Source organism: Rhinolophus sinicus, linkage group LG13 (assembly GCF_036562045.2).
Source record: "Rhinolophus sinicus isolate RSC01 linkage group LG13, ASM3656204v1, whole genome shotgun sequence".
Taxonomy (NCBI): domain Eukaryota; kingdom Metazoa; phylum Chordata; class Mammalia; order Chiroptera; family Rhinolophidae; genus Rhinolophus; species Rhinolophus sinicus.
In genome coordinates this window covers 34,107,796-34,129,148 of record NC_133762.1, presented here as the reverse complement: position 1 = coordinate 34,129,148, position 21,353 = coordinate 34,107,796, and the positions used below count along the sequence as shown (strand labels likewise).

At 44.6% G+C, this 21,353-nt stretch overlaps 2 protein-coding genes across 3 annotated transcripts in view; one reads left to right on the top strand and one right to left on the bottom strand.

Annotated features, from left to right (window-relative positions):
- Nucleotides 1-4,500, bottom strand: part of KIAA1755 (KIAA1755 ortholog) — a 48,143-nt gene extending 43,643 nt beyond the window's left edge. For both annotated transcript variants that reach the window (XM_019750244.2, XM_074317328.1), the window contains exons 1-2: nucleotides 4,401-4,500; nucleotides 2,208-2,371 (exon numbers count right to left, since the gene is read on the bottom strand). The gene's annotated coding sequence lies outside the window, so the exon portion shown is untranslated. The remainder of the gene's footprint in view (nucleotides 1-2,207; nucleotides 2,372-4,400) is intronic.
- Nucleotides 4,501-20,056: 15,556 nt separating this feature from the next.
- The window catches only part of LOC109457388 (bactericidal permeability increasing protein), a 28,591-nt gene continuing 27,294 nt past the window's right edge, over nucleotides 20,057-21,353 (top strand). Inside the window, exon 1 of the mRNA XM_019750246.2 lies at nucleotides 20,057-20,275. Coding sequence (XP_019605805.2) covers nucleotides 20,146-20,275 — 130 coding nt within the window. The 5' untranslated portion in view covers nucleotides 20,057-20,145. The remainder of the gene's footprint in view (nucleotides 20,276-21,353) is intronic.

Sequence of the window (21,353 nt, the reverse complement as noted above, 5' to 3'; positions counted from 1 at the left end):
TATTTAAGTAAAAAATAAAATAAAATAGAAGCAAAGTATAAAGGACTGTATATACTATGCTGCCTTTCATGTAGGAACATTTTAAAAAACATTTATTTGTTTACACACATATTTATTTAATTATGCAAACGCAACCCAGGAAGGATAAATGAGAATCTTAATTGAAAATGGTTACGCATAAGAAGTTAGCGGGAATGCAACCGAGAAGAGATGGAAGTGAGATTTCTTTGAATATATTTTTATATGTCTTTGACTTTTTAATTATGTAAACATTTTACATTTTCAAAAATAAAATTAAATAAAAAGATGAAAACCTAAACCCTAAACTTGAAAACAGGGAGAAAAAAATGAGCTTAACTGTATGTCAGATTAATATAACCACACAAAGAAAAAAATTAATTCGAGTAACTTTGGTGGAATATATTCTAAAGACAAAGAGAACTACAGAAAAATTAACAGAGGTACTGATGGTGTAATTCTGAAACAATTATCTGTTTGTTGTACAGTAGAAGACATGAGTACATATATTGATGATTTGGGAACCTGGATTCTCACTATGGGAAAAAACGTTAAAAATATGGAACCGAGGTCCAGCTCGGTGGCTTAAGCGGTTGGAGCTCCATGTTCCTAATGCTTAAGGCTGACGGTTCGATTCCCACATGGGCCAGTGGGCTCTCAACCACAAGGTTGCCAGTTCAACTCCTGGAGTCCCGCAAGGGATGGTGGGCTCCTCCCCCTGCAACTAGCAACAGCAACTGGACCTAGAGCTGACTGAGCTGCACCCTCCACAACTAAGACTGAAAGGATAACAACTTGACTTGGAAAAAAGTCCTGGAAGTACACACTGTTCCCCAATAAAGTGAAAAAAAAAAAAAAAAGTATGGAACCGAGGAAGGATATATGGCTATGAGTTTTAATAGCAGACACGAGTTTTAATTGCAGTATGAGCTCATGCTTTAACACCCACGCACGCACGCACTCCCTGGCTCCACCTACTGAGAGCACCAGGAACTGCAACACCCCATAGCAATTAGCCCGCCAGACCTAGATCTTGGTTCCTAAATATCATTTCCCACTAAATGAAGCCCTTAGAAAAATGGCTGATTCCAGGATTGGGGAGGGAAAGTACAAGGTAAACCTGAAATATCTTGTGTTAGAAAGCAAGGAAGCTCTCAAAGAATGAATAGTTCAAGTGAAAAGAGTCAACTTAAAGGGGTAGCCAAAGTGTGGACCATTAGCTCATCAAAAGAAGAATGGTGCAGGTTTGTTGCTGTTGGAGTAACACGTTATAGACAAGCAAGCGGCTACATGTGGTAAATGGATGAGAGCTGGAGACAATATGACCTCATGCTTAGCTTAATATAGATACAGATGTAGATAAATAGGTAGATTTATAGATAGATTACGTGTAGAAATATTTATAGATATGTGTGTATACAGAAGGTAGCATTTACACATATATTCCCTTATGCCATCAACTGAGTGGGCACAGAATGACACCCCAGTAGCAAAAAGCACACCTAGCACCCAAATCTTGGTTTGTATATTCTTTTCCAATAAATGAAAACAGAACTTTTTTGAGAAATGTCTGATTCTAGGGCTGGAGTAGAAAATATACAAGATGAGCCTGGAGCATCTTATAGTGCCAGAAAATAAGGAAGTGTTAAAAACAAATGAACAAAACCCGCAATGAAGGAAAGGGGACATAGGATCCAACCAAAAGATCTCCTAATCACCAAAGGTGGAACAATGTGAGCAAGAAAATAAAGTATTATAGCAATAAAAATAAATGAGTGAATAAATAAGTAAGTAGGAGGGAACAGACAAATCTCCCATGCAGAAGAATTGCAAATAATTTATGTAGATCCTTACCTTCAAGGAGATGGAGCATAAATCCCCAGTGTGGATGCATTTAGTGACTTCTTCCAAAGAAAACAGTATGGAAAGAGGTAAAAGAATAACTTTATTGTAGAGAAACCTGACAAACACTACCTCAGCCAGGTGACTAAGGCAACTTCAACAGTGGTAAGTCTGTTGATAGCACGTACCCTTGACATGCTGTGCAAGAATAGGGTAACTGAATTACAGACTGCCGTTAGACACCCCCCATTCTGCCCCCACCTGCCTTGCATAAACGCCCAGAGAAAGCAACAGTCTTCTCCAACGCTACCCAGCATGTCCATGGCAGAGTCAGGATTTGAACTCACCGTCCTGACCAGGGCTCCAACTACCTGAAAATCCCAGCGTGTCGGGCATGGCAGGCCCCGAACAGGCCTCTTTATGGCATTGCCAGAGTTGCCACTGTGGAGACAGCCATTTCACAGACAAGGTCAGATGTGGAATTTCCCCACATCACCTTGGACTGGCAGAGCTGCAAAAAAATAGAAAGCAGGGCTCCCTGAGCCACACCTCCAACAAGGAGTGCAGTTTATCCTCATTTACCCACATCTCTGGGATTTTCAGCGTTGAATTGTCTCATTCCTCATGGGGACAGCACCTGTCCCCCATGGTCCCACTTCAGGACTGCAGGACCACCCAAGGTCACCCTGGGCCTCTTTCTGGGTTGAAAAGGCTCAGACAGTGTGAAAACACTGGACAGATGGTGTTGTGGAGGCAGCAACAGGGAGGGGGCCGAGGTCATTCTATGGCCTCTCCCTCTCAGCCAGCCAAGAACTTAGCTCCTGAGGAAAGGGCTAAATTGTCCTGTGCAGCTGTGCCTAGTTTTCCTCTCCTTTCAGTCTGCAGCCCTGATTGGGGAGAGGGGTCATCGTCTTCTTCCTGACTGCAGCTCCCCCACCGGAGTCCTCCAGGACTGTCCTCCAGGGGCCATCAAGTGCCATCTTCTACTCCTGGTTTCTTGTCAAAGCAGAATCTCAGGTCTGTAGAGTGAGAAGCGGCCTCAGAAGCCATGGTGTCCAGCTGTTGCCACATCAGCATGACCCATGGGGGGGGGGGAGGCGGTTGGGCGCATTACATGCAGATGTGTCCTTCTCCAGGATGAGAACCCCCAGGGCTAAGACCAGAAATTGTGTTTTTAATAAACACAGCTGGTTAGTGAGACACCTGGTTATACAGACTGAGAAAAACTGGGGTCCAGAGAGGGACATGGATTTACTCAGTCACAGAGCAAGTTGTGTGGCTAGACCAAAGCAGAATCCTTCCTTCTTTCCTTCCTTCCTTCATAAATACATTCACTCAGCACTGACTATACCAGACTGTATGCTAAGGATTTACCAGAGAGAGGATTTGCTCACAAGATGCTCACAATCAGCAAGCAAGAAAACAGCAAACAGGTTCTTCAAAACACAATGGTCAGATGTCCAAGGTTCTGCAGGAGCCCAGGGAAGAGTAGTTAACCCAGGCAAAGGACAGTATCAGGGAAGGCTGCCTGGAGGAGATGATAATCCAAGCAGAACCTTAAAGGAGTCGTAGGAAACATCTATGCAAAGGAGGAAGGGTGCTGCAGGGAGGTGGATCAGCATGAGCAAAGGCTGGGAGGTGAGCAGCAGCATGGTGTGTGTGGGCAGCCTAAAGCAGTTCAGTGATGCTGGAGGCCAAAATGGGAGACAGGAAGGAGCGAGAAGCTCACTCACTAGTAATTATGTCTGTTGAGTGATTATGTCTGTTGTATGCCATTCCCTATTCAAGCACTGGGTTTGGGCACAGTGAACAAAGCAGATAAAGTCTCTGCCCTCATGACCTACATTCTAGTGGGAAGGAGAGAAAAACACACAAACTACAATCAATTGAGTGCATAACATATATGAGGTGAAAAGTGCTGAGGAGAAATATAATGCAGGGGAAGTGGCTAGGGAGTCTTATTTCATGAAGGGCAGCCAGGGAAGGCCTGTCGGAGCAAATGGCCATTGGTGGAGACCTGAAGGAAACAAGAGAGTCAGTGGTGAAGAAACTGGATGGAGCTTTGTAGGAAGAGGGAGCAGCAAGTGCAAAGGTCCTGAGGTAGGAGTGAGATGAGGCTGGAGAAACATTGGCAGGGGCCAATTCAAGGAGGAACTTAAGTGACGCTAAGAATTTTCTTTTTTCTTCTTTTTGTAAAGTGTAGGAAGCCGGCAAAAGGTTTAAGCAGAGAAGGGAGCATAGTCAGATTTAGATTGTACAGGTCCTTCTGACTGCCATGTGGAGCTCAGTGAGGAGGTTACGGCAGTGGTCCAGGCAGTGGGGGAGATGGTGGTCTGGACTGTGGTGGGAGGGCTTGCAGGGATGAGGAGGAGAAAAGAAACGCTAAAGCAACTCTCTGGGATGCAAAATGCACAGGGCTCTCAATTGGTTGCTATTGTTGGGGGAGAAAGAGTCCAGGATGGCGTCAGATTACTGGTGGGAGGCGGGGCCATCTGTTAGATGGAGGCAGACCAGGATGAGCAGGACTGAGAAACACATACCTTTAGCTTTGAACTCCTGAGCTTAAGGTCCTGTGGAACATTCCTGTCCAGGGGGATGACGATTTGGGGCTCTAGAGAGATCTGAGCTGGAAAGTGGAGTTAGGGAGTTGGCAGCGTAATAAAGGGCCAGGGAGAGGCTGGACCCACTGGTCATTTGAGATGGTTTATGACTGTTGAGCAGGAAGGGAAGAAGGCCCAGGACAGAACCCCAGGAAACTCCTGGGTTTAAGGAGTGGAATAAAATCCCACAAGAGAACCAGAGCGTCTTCAAAAGGCCACCCACCTACATAAGCATCTGATGTCTATTTCATAAAACTTCTCTGGGAGGATATGTTTTCCACTGTTTATCCCTGTGTATCTTTTACATGTTTCCTTATTCTAATAAATCTATTTTAAAAAAAAAAATAAGTACCAGGTGACCAAAAAAGCATTCACTGAGTTTGGAAAGAAGTTCTTTCATTCCTTTGCACAACAAACATTTTTATGGAGTTCCTACCGTGTGCCAGGCATTGTTCTTGGCACTGGAACCAGTGACCTGAGCAAAAAGTTCCTGCTGTCATCAGCTGGATTTGTCTGCCAAGGCTGCCATAACAAAATACCACCGAGTGGGCGGCTTCAACAACAGAAATCTATTTTCTCACAGTTCTGGACACTGGAAGTCCAGAAATCAGGGTGTTGGGAGGGTTTTCTTCCTCCTGAAGGCTATGAGGGAAGGATCTGTTCCGGGCTTCTCTCCCTGTCTTGTGAAAGGCCATTTTCATGTTCACACAGCATCTTCCCTGTGTATATGTGTGTCTACATTTCCCCTTTTTATAAGGGACACAAGTCCTAGTGGATTAAGGTCCACGCTAACGTCCTCATTTTAACTTGATGACCTCTGTAAAGATCTTAGGTCCAAATAAGGTGACTTTCTGAGCTACTGGGAGTTAGAACTTCAACATGTGAATTGGAGGGGGGACACGATGCAAATCATAACATCTGCCTTACAATCTAGTGAGGATGACAGATGATAAGCAAATAAGTATATAAGACCTCAGGAGGTGAGGGGTGTTATGGAGAGAGACACACAGTAAGACATGGGGATGAGCAGGCCCAGGGCAAGGTCTCGCTCTTATCTGTGGGGTGGAAGTTTCCAGCGGCTGAGTGGGGAGGGTGGCCTGAGGGCAGGAAGTGAGAGTCTGGACCACGGAGACAAATGAGGCTTTGAGGAGGTTTCGCTGAGGAAGGGAGGGAGATGGTAGCTGGAAAGAGGCCTGGGATTAAAGGGAAGTTTTATCTGATTTTATGATGGAGAATTTTGTGAGCTGAGAAGATTCTAAAAAAAAAAAAAAAAATCAGAGAAGAGGAGGGTTAGGACTCTCCTGGGAGCTGAGAGCAAGGGAGGAAGGGAAGAGGCAGGTGTATACGGTGTATATGCCTGGGTGTTGGGGAAAAGGGGAAAAGAGGTGAAGGAGGCGACCTGCTAAAAGTAGAGGTGCAGGGGGTGGAACGGCGTGAGGACGGAGAAGGCTGAGGGCCACAGGAAGCTTGAGGTGGGGCTCCCCAGGCCTCACTCAGTTCCCAGACCTCCTTCTCACTCCCCCACCAGCCCCTGAAGCCTCTGTCCTTCCCATTTCCTCCCCATCTCCCCCAGGACCCTCCTATGACGTGTCTGTGAGACATTCCCTCCCATCTGCTGTCCACTCTGATCAATAGATGCTGTGTTCTCTCTGGCCCTCCCCCCAACACTTGTCCCCCCATCACAGGGCCCACATAGCCATGGTCACGGCAATCTCCATCTGGTCGACAGGAAGTTTTGCCTCCACATCTCTGCCAATATTTGAAATTCTTAAGAAGCTATGTTTTGTCTTCACATCCATTGGACGCTGCCCCACCTTTTGGAAATCCTCCAGTGACGCCCCATTGCTCAGAAAACAGAATCCAAACACTTCAGAGTGGCCTCCAAGACCCTGCATGGTTTGGCTTCTGAAGTACTTAAAACATTAAAAAAAAAATAATTTTAGGTTTGCAGAAAAATTGCAAAAATAGTATGAAGAGTTCCAATACACCCCTCACCTAGATTCTCCTAGTTTTAACATCATATATAACCACAGTACACTTACCAAAACATTGGTCCAATGATGTGTTATGTTCACAGTAAACAAAATGATTATGGATTGCTTTCATTTTCCTTGTGGCCTTATTCCACAGATACAAAGGCGTCCGTGGACAGTTTGAAGAACAGTGATAAATGCCCTTGAGCCCACTAGTGCATTTAAAAAATAGAACTTTACCATTACCTTGGTGCTTTCTGTGTGCCCGCTCTGATCAAATCCCGGTCTCAAGGGTTGTACTCGCAGATTTTAATTTGTGGAGGAGACTGGTGACTAAAAGGGCCTAATGTCATGGCAAGAAGAATCTGTTACTTACATTTCCCAACGGAAGAGGGCGCACCACGCCACTCCGGGCCAAGTGGGAACAACAGGAGGGTGATTAGAAGACGAAGTAGAGTAGAAGGGGGCACTGAAGGCTGGCCTTTATTGGGGAATCCACGGGAAAGGCAAGGCAGGGCAGAGCAAACAGTTTAGGATTGGCTGGTTTCAATAATTCCAGCGGACTTTGGGCTAGAGAGATGGTCTCCGATAGCCCGCCCTGGGACAATTTAGGGCAGAGGAAATACTGGCTTGGTGTGTGAGAGTTAGAGAAACTGGATCCTAGTGGTTTGCATATAAAAGGCATGCTCTTGGCCGAACCTTCTGGAATCTCTAAAAATTGGCTAGCTTTGGGAGGGCCCTCTCTCCTGGGCCAGCAAGATTTTTAGGATGTTAAAACACCATAAGATACAGAAAATAACAAAAACATGCTTTTGCCCCGTGCTGGAGGTAACCCATTCCCTCATTTTTCTCTATCGTTTTACTCATTACATATAAATCCCTACACAAGATTTTCTTTTGCTTTGTACCTTTTCAAGCTTTATATAAATGGAGTCATAGTGACTATATTCATTCTCCTGTTACTTGCATTTCCCCCCAGACATTCTGCTTTTGAGATTCATCCATGTGAACACAGCAGCGGGCGTTCATTTGCTTTCACCACTATGTAGTATTTCATTGTCTGCATATTTCAGTGTACAATTGCATATTGCAATGTATCGATTTTCTACTGTTAATGGATATTTCGGTTCCCTCCAGTTTTTTTGCTATTGTGAAAAATGCTTCTGTGACTATTCCTGCATACGTAGCTGACATACAGATGTGTTTCCTTGGGGTAAACCTGAGTGAAAGTTCATATACATCTGTGTTCACATCACATTGCAGCATCTTCAGTTTTACTGAAGAGAATGGAAAACTGTTTTTCAAAGTTTATATGCCCACCGGCTTCCTCCAGACCCTCATTATCCTTTGGTGCTCTCTGAATTTCAAATTTTTGCCCTTCCAGGGGTATGTAATGATATCTCATTGGGTCTTAGTCTGTACTTCTTTGACTGATAATGAGGTGCAGTGTCTTTTCTCATGTTTATGGATCATTTCTTCTATGAAATTTTCTCTTCATGGTTTTGCACATTTTCAATTGTGTTCTTTTTTGGTCTCATTAATTCATAGGTACTTTTATATATTATGGATGCTACTTTGGGGTTCGTTATGTGTGTCACAAATATCTTCTTGCAAATTGTGACTTGTTTTCATTTTCTTGATGGGTTCTTTTGATGAATGGAAGTTCTCCATTTTAATGTAGTCAAAATGATCAAATAGTTCCTTTATGGTTTAAACTTTTTATATCTTATTTTACGAAGCTTTGGTAAGGATCTTTCCATAAAGATCCTCTCCTATATATTATTCTAAAATCATGAGTTTTCCCACTGATGCTTAAATCCTTAACCCATCTGGAAAGGCTTTTCAATGTAGGGTATGAGGTAAGGAATCATTTTCATTGTCTTCCATATGACAATTATTCTGGCACTGTTTATTGGAAAGACCATTCTTTCCTTCTGGATTTGCAACACAGGTTGTGTTGTATATCAGCTTTTCATATACACATGAGAAAAATATGTTAAGGAAGAAGCAAACTGAAATAAAGTGGCATGTAAGTCTTTGTCCCAGAAAGTCCATGTCTAGGAATTTGTCCTAAAGAAATAAAACTCTAAAAGTGAAACACTTAGCTCAAGTGTTTATAAGCGTCAAAAAATAGAAAACAATCTACTTGTATGTCCAACAAGAGGGGATTGTTTAAATAAATTTCTGTACATCCCTATAGAGGAACATTGTGTAGTAATGTAAAAAGATATGATAGATTTTAATGTGGTGACATGGAAAGAAATATTGAAAAAAGTAGATTGTATGCTATATACATACGAGCATATATAATATAATCCTATTTATATAATCAAGAGGTATGTTCATAGATACATTTCAAAGAAAGTAAGATTTATATTAAACTGCTAGCAGTTTATCTGTATTGTTTGAGTTTTTAAATAATGACATCAGACAAATATAAAGAAAACACAGTTTGTTTAAAATGATGTTGAATATACTTAAGGCTGTATCATAGGATCCAGCAACCCCACTCTTAGGTATTTACCCAACAGAGATAAAACTTACGTCCGCACAAAAACCTGTACGTGAATGTTTATAGCAGCTCTATATGCAATCAACAAAACTGGAAACAACTCATATTCTTTCAACTGGTGAATGGATAAACAAGCTGTTGTTTATCCATACAATGGAATATTACTCAGCAATAAAAAGAAACACTGTTGATAGATGGATAAACCTCAACATACTATTCTGTGAAAGAAGTCCGCCTCAAAAGGCTATGTACTGTGTGATTCCACTCGTAGATGACATTCTTAAAAAGGCAAATTTATAAGAAAAGGAAGCATTGAAAGTTGCCAGGGACTAGGTTAGTGGGAGGGATTGACTACAAAGGGGTACAAGGGAACTTCTTTTGGGTGAAAGAACTGTTGTATATGTTGATTACGGTGGTGATTACTTGACTATGGGTTTATCAAAATACAGACATAAACGGTAGGAAGGGTGACTTTTACTGTATGCAAATTATACCTCAACAAAAAATACTGCATACAAGGTGCTGCCTATAATATCTTCGTAAATTAAAATAAACCAACAGTGGGAAAGCTCAAGAAACATAGGTTGTAAGAACATTAATTAATGGTGTTGAAAACACCCATGATATTGTCAAATGAATATACATGTTACACAACTACAGAATAGATTTCCTTCTGTTTGTGTACATACAAATATGCACATATTGCTAGACAGACAAACTGCTAGATAAACCCCAAAAATGGTGTCCACGAGTCTCTCTGAGTGAAGACTGGTCTTTATTTTCTTTTGCTCCTGTGTTTGCTAATTTTCCCACGATGGCCACACTTTGTCCTGGCTCCTTGGAACTGCTGGAATCCAGGGCTGGCTTGGGGAGGCTGGGAGGAGGCAGCCACACCGCAGCTGGGAAAGCGGCAGCCCCGAGATGAACCCTGAGCCTCGTCCTGTCCATGTTTATTTTCCTCCCTGAGCAGACAAGACAGGAGACTGAGAAAGGGAGCAGAATTCAGCTGCAGAGACCCCCTTCAGTTGCCACCAGGCAGCCTGGTCATCTCAGAGCCAGTGGCCCCCAGTAACTCGTCCCTCCCCCACTGCCTGCGCTCTTGTAGATGTGAGTAAGGTCAAGAGGGTGGGCTCTGGTTTCCACTGGATGGGCTCCCAATTAATCACTTATTAACTGTGTGTCCCTAGACTCTCTCTGTGCCTCTGTGTCCTCCTCTGTAACATGAGGACAGCGCATACCTCATCAGGATAGCGAGTGTGCATATGTGCGTGCGTGCGTGTACAAAGAGCTTAGAATGGCGCCTGGCCATTGAAGTGCTCAGTAAATGTTTAGGATTGTTGTGAAAATCCAGCTGATAGACGTATGAGCCTGCTGGTCCCATCTCAGGGCATGTGGCAGTCACAGGGTAATAGTCCTGACATCCTCAAAATAATTTTTAAATGATTCAAGTTCTTCACTTGTGATTTAGAACTTCTGGAAGGGAATATGCACAATCTACAGAAATACTTCCTAATATTTCCCTCTTTTCAACCGGCCACCTCCCTCACCACCATCACTATCATCTCTTTTGAGGGTCCTCTTTCAGCCAACAAGTGTTTTCTGAGCATCTGCTACGTGCCAGGAGCTGTTCTAGGTCTTTAGGATAAATCAAGGAACAAAACAGGTAAGAAACACTATCATCCACATGTGGATTACAGAGCTATCCCTGGAGCTATCGGTCGGGAGGGTGCTTATAGATGTCATATGGCTCCATCCCTTTTGAGGTCCCCACCTGGCCAGTCTCCCACCCATTTTGTCCTCAAGGCACCTCTGTGAGCTCCATGGGACAGGCAGTGGCAAGTGGGAAGAGGCCAGAGTTTAGACTTGTTCTCAGCCTCATCCCTTAGGATCCTTGAGACTAGCAACCTTTCTGACCCTCGGGGTCTTTATCTGCAAACATCAAATATTAACCCTTTCCTTGGTGGAGAGGATTAAATGAGATGTGTCACATGGAAACATTTTGTAAATGCTTGTCTGCCTTTTTCTTTCAGAAAAGAAGCCTCCCTCTTCAGACTCTCAGATCCCAGGACACTGCCTTTTGTGGTTCTTATCACTGGGGGCACCTCTGTCCCTCAGGGCCACACGTGCATGCTCGTACATCCCACAGACACACAGACACTGACGGATATTGTACTAATCAGGGTTCCCAACTGCAAGCAACAGAAAACAACTGAGGCTGATGTGCGCAGAAAAGAAATCATGGAAAGGATAAAAGTTTGATGTATGAAATCATACCAGGTTCTCCAGGCCTCTACCTTGAAGGCAGAATGAACTTGACCAAAATGAACTGGGAAGCACAGATAACCTTGTGCCTCGCGTAGAGCCGGTGCTCTATAAATGCCAGCTAATAATAATAAAAGCACATCTTCTCATGTGATATCTCTGCTAAAAATCTTTTAATAGCTCAACTGTCACCAGGGAAGTCCTGGCCTCGGGGCTGTGGACAGTCATGGTGGGGGTGGGGATGAAGGCTCTGAATTCTTTCCAAGGGCCTGCAAACCCACGCAATCATGAGTATTGTCTGGAGGCCAGCACACATCCCCAAGTGGGGGAAGAAACACTCTCACCCCCACCTGCTTCTCTCCTGTCCCCAGCTCACTTCCCCGTCTGGTAGGCATTTTGGAATGGCTACTCTGATTGGCTGGATTTTAGGACATGGATTGGCCCCTGTTTTCTAGTGGTCAGGAATCTCTGTGCTACAGGCCACACAAGCAGGTGCCCTTTCTCTGTTCTTGAATTTGTGCCATGCGACCAGGAAGTTAAGCCCAAACTCTCCCCCTTTCTCTCTCCCTCCACCCAAGCCAGTCATGCTGGGATTTCTCCCTCGTGCAGCCAGCCGAAGGCTGACAGGGGAAGTGGTGGGCAGTGGGAAGAGGCCAGGCTGACCTCCTTCTATGCTCCTGCCCAACCTCAGCCACTGGCCACTGGCCCAGCTGACCATGAATCAGTACTTTGTTTCTGAGCATCATAGTCTCTGGGTTCAACTCCCCAGGTGTAGAGGCTGAGGGGACAGGGAATTGGCAGGGCAAGTTCTGGCATGCAGAGGTCCCTTAGCCAAACACTATCAAATGTCATCAAACATGCTCTGGTTCTCCGCATCTCAAATGTCTGTAAACCGGGAGTTAGAACAATACAAATTCATTTTAAAAGGTTGCTAAATTTATACTGGCTCTTTTTCTCAACCTACAGGTTGAGACGGGAAATACTGGCTTGGTGTGTGAGAGTTAGAGAAACTGGATCCTAGTGGTTTGCATATAAAAGGCATGCTCTTGGCGGAGCCTAACGATTATCATGCGAGGACCTTCCTACTTGAAAACCTTAGGAAGGTCACTGGCCTCCAAGAATAAGACCTTATTATGACCCCATGGCCCAGCCCCTGTTACCTCTCCCCCTTGCAATTCCACACTGCATCCCCTGGGGATTCACTGCCACTGCCTTTGAGCTATTCCCTCCACCTGGTCTGCCCTTCCCCCACCTTCAGCTCAGGGGACATGTTTCTCCAAGAGTCCTGGCATTCCATACTCACTTCCATCACACAACCCAATAGGGAGTGCTACCTTCCTCATTTTGAAGCCCTCAACATCCTTATGCCACGTCTCAGTGTGTGACCTTTGGCAAGGTACTCAACTTCTCTGAGCCTCAATTTTCTCATCTGTGAAATGGAGCCAATGAGACCAACTCTCAGGGATGGGTGAGGATTAAATAAAAGAGAATGTTAGTCAAGGGCTTGGCTTGGTTTCTGGTGCAGTTTAAGCCCTCCAAAGATGGAACAGCTCTTATGGATGAGGACCCTGGAGCAAAGATCCATCCAAGTTCACACAGCCATGTAGAGGCGAGCCAGGACTCCAAGCCAGGCCAGTCTTCACTGAACTTCCTCTAGTCCAGGCCTGTCTGTGTCCCCAGACTAGACAGGGCTAGGCAGGGAACACTTTGCTCTTTACAAGCAACAGTTCTCTTTGGGACCGACCCTTGGTCCCCTGAAGCTGTCTGAGCACACATGCCTATTTCCTAATGTGATTGAGGGGAAATAGCTCTGGAAGTTGGAGGCCCTTGGACATTTGGCAAGTGCCTGTTGCTTTGTAGTTCCTGTGATCCTCCTACAGCCAACCCTGAAACACAGGCCAAGTTCTTCAGTTTCCGGAGAGAAAGGAGAAGTGAGAGCAACACTCTTTCTCCCCTCTACGCCCCCCGGAGCTACTTCCTTTCTGTTTGCTTTCCCTTCGACCTTCAGCTCTTCTGAGAAACTGTCGTTCGTGCAAAGCCAATGCCTTCAGTAGCAGAAGCAGCCCTCCTTCCATCAGCCCGAGACAGGGAAGTGGGCTGCAATCCCAGGCAATCCCAGCGCCAAGGTCCGTTCTCACTCCTCCTGGAAGCCTGTGGGGATCGCGAGGTCAGACCGAGCTTCTCCTCCTCAGGCCCTAATCACTTATTGTCTGTAATTTATGCTCTGGGTTCTGACCCTTCTTCCATTTATCCGCTGTTAAATATACCTTGTGATCTCATTCGGGACTGCAATAATAAGAATCATCATCATCGTCATCATCATCATAATGCCATGAGAAAGATCTGCCCCCACCTCACGACCAGGGAACCCAAAGGAGCCCTTGTATGAGTTTCAAGTCTCAGGACACAGACGTTTTTTAAGCAGAACAAGGGAGGGGAGACAACATCTCAAGAGGTTATCTCCATGGGGCAAAATGTCTAATTGCCGTTTAGATACTACATCTTGAGGCCACATGTCTTGAGGACCTCCTCCTCTCCCCACCTGCACCCTCAGAACCCAACACAAGCCCCCTCCTTCTCTTGGATCCCCAATCCAGAATCCGAAAATGACCGACGGTATACGAGTACACAGAGGAGACAAGACTGGGTGGGTGAAGGAGAGAAAGGGCGGGAGAATCCGGGGCTGAAGGGAAGGGATAGGCGTATGGAGCCTCAGCAGACCACAGGTATGGCCTCATGGTCACACCTGAGCATCTGGCCCTGACGAAGGGCCTGCACCTGAGGATGGAGTCTGAGGACAAAAGAGAAAACTAAGGTTAAGTTCAAACTCATACAGTGAGCTAAGTGGCAAGTTGGGATTTGCACCCAGGTCTGTAAGTTCCCAGCCCACCTCTTAACTACCGTGCTGGGCTGCGACTGGCTGCTTCTCCTCACGGTGCCATCTGAATGGCAGGCTCATTCGTTCCTCTCTCTTTTTGCATGTACCCAGCCCAGATCCAAAGACCAGAGGACAGACAGCTCAGTTGTGGGGCCACTAGTATATTCCTGCGGGCTCTGGGACTCTCCAGCCAGCTAGTGATGAAGGCTGAATGATGACTATTTACTGTGCACCTTCTCCGTGCGAATTGATTCACATCTATAATCTCATTTAATCCTCAGAACAACCCCCGTGATGGGTTTCCCTATCTTTAATAAGGAACCCAAATTTCAGAAGGGTCAAGACCAGAGTCACACACAGAATAGGTAGCCTGGCTGGGACTATAAACCCAGGTCTGCAGGTTCCAAATCCAATGCAATTTCTTTTGGAAATAGTCAACAGTCAATAATCAAATCCAATGCAATTTCCTTTGGAAATAGTCAACAGAGTAGAAAGATGGACAGAACCAATCTCTGAATTAACCAACTCTTAATCCATCTCACTTCTGAATTCCTACAGATATCATATATTTTCCTTCTCAGTTAAGCTATGTTTGAATTGGAATAGAGAGAGTCAGAGTGGATGATAGAACCATAGCCTTACTGTGGTCCTGGTTACACATAGCTATACATATATTCAAATTCACAGAACTAAGACAAACTGTAAGAAATAAATATAGCAGAATGTTAAGATTTTATAAACCTGAGTAGTCTATTCTTTTTTTTTAATTTCTTTAATTTTTAAAATTTTTTTAAATTAATATTTATTGGGGTGACAATTGTTAGTAAAGTTACATAGATTTCAGGCGTACAATTGTGATCTGTAAATCTCATTGTGTGTTCATCACCCAGAGTGAGTTCTCCTTCCATCACCATATATTTGATCCCCCTTTACCCTCATCTCCCACCCCCCTACCCCCTTACCCTCTGGTAACCACTAAACTATTGTCTGTGTCTATGAGTTTTTGTTTCTCAATTGTTTGTCTTGTTCTTTTGTTGTTTTTGGTTCATATACCACATATCAGTGAAATCTCAGCTTTTACTGCCTGACCTATTTCACTTAGCATTACAATCTCAAGATCCATCCATGCTGTCACAAATGGTCCTATTTCATCTTTTCTTACCACCAAACAGTATTCCATTGTGTATATATACTACAAGTTCTTTATCCATTCATCTATCGAAGGACATTTTGGTTGTTTCCATGTCTTGGCCACCATATATAAAGCTGCAATGAACATTGGAGCACATGTCTTTATGTATAAATGTTTTCAGATTTTTTGGGTAGATACCCAGGAGAGGGATTGCTGGGTCATATGGTAATTCTACTCGTAATTTTTCGAGGAACCTCCCCACTGCCTTTCACAGCAGCTGCACCAGTGTGCATTCCCACCAACAGTGTATGAGGGTTCCTTTTTCTCCACAGCCTCTCCCACACTTGTTACTATTTGTCTTGTTGATGATAGCCATTCTGACTGGGGTGAGGTGATATCTCATTGTGGTCCATTCTTATCTATATGTTTGAAATATTTTACAACAATAATAAAAAGACCAAAAACGAAGAGGAAGAGGAGGAGAAGGAGGAGGAGACATTGGAATAAGTCTGTTTAGTGCAATGGCTGGAGCTGTGGCAGCCATCTTACAACCATGAAAGAAGCCAGTGTGAGGGTAAATCTGAGACACTTAGATTGCAGAACAGAGAGATGGCAATATGGTAAATGTCTGTTAGCTGATGAATTAACCAGAACCTCAAAACTGCCCTCTCTGAACTTCCTCTCTGAGATAATAAATATGCTTATTGTTGAAGCCAATATGGGTTTGGGATTTCTGTTACTTGGGTTGAAGACATTGTCACTCAAACAGATTGGAGAGTCAGATCTGAAGCAGTGGAGTAACCTCCATGGTCAGCAGCAGTACTAAAAAAGAGGTGTGGGGGGGTCACTGATGGACTCATCTGGATTTGGCTGGGGGTCAGCCATCAAAGGGAAGCCAATGGGGGTGGCTTACTCGTAAACTTGCCAGTTGGGTTTAAGATTCTGATTTTGTCGCAATGTAAGTCACAGTCATGTGAATTTCATTTATTAATTAATTTATTTAAAGTGTGTTTTTCCAGAACCCATCAGCTCTAAGTCAAGTAGTTGTTTCAATCTAGTGGCGGAAGACGCAGCTCACAGTGGCCCATGTGGGGATTGAACTGGCAATCTTGTTGTTAAGAGCACAGTGCTCTAATCAACTGAGGTAACTGCCGCCCCTGTGAATTTCTTCTTAAATGCGCCTTTCCTGTCTGACACCCTCACAAATGCAGTATCTGTCCAGGCCCAGGGGACTCAGGAATTCTGTGCAGTTAGCACTGCAGGTATTCAAAATTGTGTAAGATAATTTTTCAAAAATCTAATTTTCTGACAGGTCCTTGATCTCTGTGTTTTGTCTGTTTCTTAGCCATCTTCCTTATACAGATACAGACTCTGGGGCCCCAGAAGGGTAGAGCTGGGGTGAGGACCCAGGGTGACAAGTCCTCCTGGCAACTGCCCCAAGTAGGGGGAGGAAGTCTTCTCTGAGGAAAGGTGGTGAGAACTTGACAGGCATATAACCGCTCTGTGCCTCAGTTTCTTCATCTCCCTCATGGGTTGTTTTTGTTTGGAAAAAACATGTGTAAGGTGTCTGGCATATAGTAGATGCTGTCGATAGCCACTGTTTTCATTCTTTTTTTAAAAAATACTTTCATTAAAATACAGCTAACATACAATATTAAATTAGTGTCAGGTGTACACCATAGTAATTTGACATTTATATACTTAGAGAATATCACCATAGTAAGTTCAGCAGCCATCTGACACCGTACCTGCTATCACAGTATTATTGACTATATTCCCTAGGCTGCACATTACATCCCCATGACTTATTTGTTTTATACCTGGAGATTTGGACCTCTTATTCCCCTTCACCTTTCCCCTCCTTTCTAAATTCTTCAATTACAGTTGACATTCAATATTATTTTATAGTAGTTTCAGGTGTACAGCATAGTGGTTAGACATTTATATAGTTTACTAGTGTAGTACCCACCTGGCACTATAGTTATTACCATATTATTGACTATATTCCCTATGCTTTACTTTCTAACCCCATGACTATTAAGTAACCACTAATTTGTATTTAATCCCTTCACTTTTTTCACCCCACCTTCAAACCCTTCTCCCATCTGGCAACCATCAGCTTGTTCCCTGCATCTAAGAGTCTGTTTCTGTTTTGTTTGTTCATTTATTTTGTTCTTTAGATTCTACATATGAGATCATATGGTATTTGTCCTTCTCTGTCTGCCTTACTCCACTTAGCATAATACCTTCCAGGTCCATCCATGTTGTCACAAATGGTAAGATTTCATTCTTTTATGAGTAATATTTCATTGCATAACTGTACCACATCTCCTTTATCCAATGTCTGTTGATGGACATTTAGGTTGCTTCCGTATCTTGGCTATTGTAAACAATGCTGCAATGAGCATAGGGTGCATATATCATTTCAAATTAGTGTTTTGGATTTCTTCAGATAAACACCTAGAAGTGAAACTGCTGGGTCAGTGAAATTGCTAGGTCATAATGTTCTAGTTTCTATAGTTTCTATAGTGGCTGCAATAATTTGCAATCCCACCAACTGTGCTTAAGAGTTCCCTTTTCTCCACATCCTCCACTATATTCGTTCTTTTTTTTTTTTTTTTTAATTTTATTGGGGAATATTGGGGGAGACAGTGTTCCTCCAGGGCCCATCAGCTCCAAGTCAGTGTCCTTAAATCTAGTTATGGAGGGCGCAGCTCAGCTCCAAGTCCAGTTGCCGTTTTCAATCTTTAGTTGCAGGGGGCGCAGCCCACCATCCTATGCGGGAATTAAACTGGCAACCTAGTTGTTGAGAGCTCACACTCTAACCAACTGAGCCATCCGGCTGCCCTTGTATTCGTTCTTAAGCAAACCAGAAGGATTCTTGTTGTTGTGGATGGGGGCATGAAGCGAGACCCTTTTAGAAACAGGCGAAGAAGAAAAAAAAAAAAACTCAGTAGGTCTCATGTCCTCCAAGCTCAGGGGGCTTCATTAAACTTTCAGAGTCATGGAGACAGGATGCCAGGGGGCTGATGAGGACCCAGCAGGAGAGAAGCTGGCCTTCCCCTCTGCAGGCCCACCCCTCCTCTCATCACCATGGAGACCAAGCTGGCTGCCCGGCAGGGTTCCCACCCATCGAGGGCCTGAGGCTGCTGCAGAGGGAGGGGCAGGAGCTGAGCAGACAGAGGCCCGTCTGGAAAGCTGAGGTTGAGGCAGAATGTCTGTGTCACCCACCCCACAACCCCCAAGGCACTGAAGGACTCAGGCTAGTGGGGGATGTGTCTGGCATCTGAATCCCAGCTGTGCTAGCAGCTAGCTGTGTGACTGTGGAAGGAACATTTCCCCTCTGGAAGCCTCAGGTCCCACATCTGTCAATAAAAGGGGTAACAAGAAGAAACGCTTCATGAAGAAAACTGTGGGATGAGGAAGCAATGAAATATTGTGAATGTAAGATTTTTAGTGTTGGGGGAGAACGTTCACTACATACTGTTTATTGAAACAACGGAACTTTACAAAGCTGACCAGGGTGATCCCATTTTTATTTGTTAGAAAATCAAACACTCTCTTTATGCTTAACAAAAAAGAGTTGGGGGAGAAATTCTCACTTCCGTTTGTTGTCTCTGGAATTGCACCTAATTTTTATCCTTTTGGTTCTTTCTCAAATTTTGGTCAATGAGCATGGATTACTTTTAACATCAGAGTGACATTAATAGCTACCATTTGTGTGCTTATTATGCAGGGGCATTGTGCTTTACATGGTTTAAAGCCCTTTCTGACTTCACAATCATCCAGGGAGGGAGAGCACTCTGATTATCCCCACTTTACAGAAAAGGAAATTGAAGGTAAGGGAAGGTCAAACCGCCAGAGAGTAGCAGAGCTAAGATTTAAAATCACACGAAGACACTGGATTCCAAAATTCAAGCATTTAATTATTACCACTACTGCCTCTCAGGACAAGAAAATTATAACGATTCTGTTTTCTTAAATGTTTTACTGTAGAAAATATCAAGGAAATCAAAAGTAGAAAGAAAAATATACCAGGGGTGACAAAAAATGTATACAAGTGGACACTTTGGTCAGTGTTGCTCAAGCAGTAGTTCGCCGTAATCAGAAGTGTCTGGACGCTGATGGTAACCACTCTGATCACCTCTTATAATTGCAGAAGTCAAACGTGACTTATATTCATCTTTTGTTATTGGTATATATTGAGTGTTACAATTTTAATAGCTTTCCTTTCTTAAAATATGTATACTTTTTTGGCACCCTCTGTATACTTCAGTTTAAAAAATGAGTAAGTTCTGGGGTTCTAATGTGAAGCATGGTGACGATAGTTAAGATTATATTGTAGGCTTGGAATTTGCTAAGAGAGTAAATCTTAAGTGTCCTCACCCCACACCAAAAATAATAACTATGAAATGCTGGATGTGTTAATTAGCTTTGTGTGGCAATCATTTCATAATGTATACATATATCAAATCACATTGTATATATTAAATATATGTAACTTTATTATATATGTCAGTTGTACCTCAGTAGAGCAGGAAAATTAAGAAAAATATAATGAACACTACTGCAGACACCATCCAGCTTTAAGAAAGTCCTTAGATAAAGGGCTTTGGGTGGGGACTCAGAGAGGGGGATGGAGTGCTTTGGGAAGGGAACGATGCCCAGAGTCAGAGACCCCAACTTACACACACACACACACACACACACACACCTCTCCGAGGCTCTACTTTTGGTTGTCTTCTGGGCCTGTGGCCCCAACCACTGTGGGGAACCACAGGCCGCTGTCCTCCCCCTCTCCCGCCCCCACCCAGGTTCCTTCCTCCTTTCCACATTCTAGTGAGTTGCGTTTCCCCAGCCTGCTCATTTATAAGTCCCTGGTTCCCTGCCAAGGACTCAAGGCTTTGGCAGCTCTGGAGCACGAAGACATGGCGAGGGGCCCTGACAACACGCCGAGCTGGGCAACCCTGGTGGTGCTGGCTGCCCTGGGCACAGCTGTGACAGCGACCACCAACCCCGGTATTGTGGCCAGGATCACCCAGAAGGGCCTGGACTACGGTAATCAGATGCCTTCCTCCCTTTCCTCTCCCACCCCTGAGGGGCATTTATTGAGCACCTGCTGTGTGCAGCCCTTTAAATCCAGTGTATGGCCTGCTCACGGCTCGTCAAAATAGGCCTTCTCACCCTGTTACATAGGAAGAAACTGAGGCGAGGTGCGTTGCCCTAGATCACAGGTCTGGGAAGTGGCAGTGCTGAGATTGAGGTGCTGGACCTGAGGACGCCAAGTCTGCTATTGAGGCCTCTGAGGGTCTTCACAGTCCCCTCCTTGCCTCTACCCAAACCCCAACTTGAGCTTTCAGGCTTTTTACTTCTTCCAAAGCTGGTTCTCGGCCCTGACATTTGCCTGGAGATCACTATCTCAGTTTTCAGCATGAGCATAACTCAGGCTTTGAGAAGGTTGGGGGGCGAGGGATGGGGCGTGTGCAGGAAGAGTGTGGGGAGGGCCCTTCTTAATGGTCTCCTCCAGGCAGGGCTTAGAAGCCATATTGTGCACACTACCCATCTGGGTGTCCCAGAGAGGGTCCCCCAGGCCACTCCTCCAGGCCCCGATAGAGGAGAGGGGCCAGGAAGCAGTCCTGCTGACCCACTCAGATCTGTGCCAGGCACTGCTCTGGGAGCTTTACACACACCATCTCGTTTCACTCTCGTGTCACCCCTGGGTCGGACGTATTGTTCCTAGCAACATTTGCAGATGAGCAAACTGAAACTTGGACAAGGTACTGCGTAGGCCAGACCGCAGCCTGGATTTGAGTTGTGGTCTTAGTCTGACGGCCCAGCGTGAAACTGCTCAATGCTGCCTCCCAGTGGCAAAAAGGCAGAACAGTGGGGCATAACCAGCCCCGGAGAAGTCCCACCGAGAAGGCAGAACCTTACCCGCTGGTGTACCACTAGGGGCGTCAGGACATCAGAGGAACCTGGTATATCATCCCTGAATTCCTACCTCAGCCCAGGCAGGACACCTCTGAATCCCGAGGGGGCAAACAGAAAGCTCCACATGAGCTAAAAGAAAGGAGTTCAGGCCCTGCTCTGAACACAGTGCCAGGGTTGCCCTGAAGGCTTCATGGGAACAGAGACT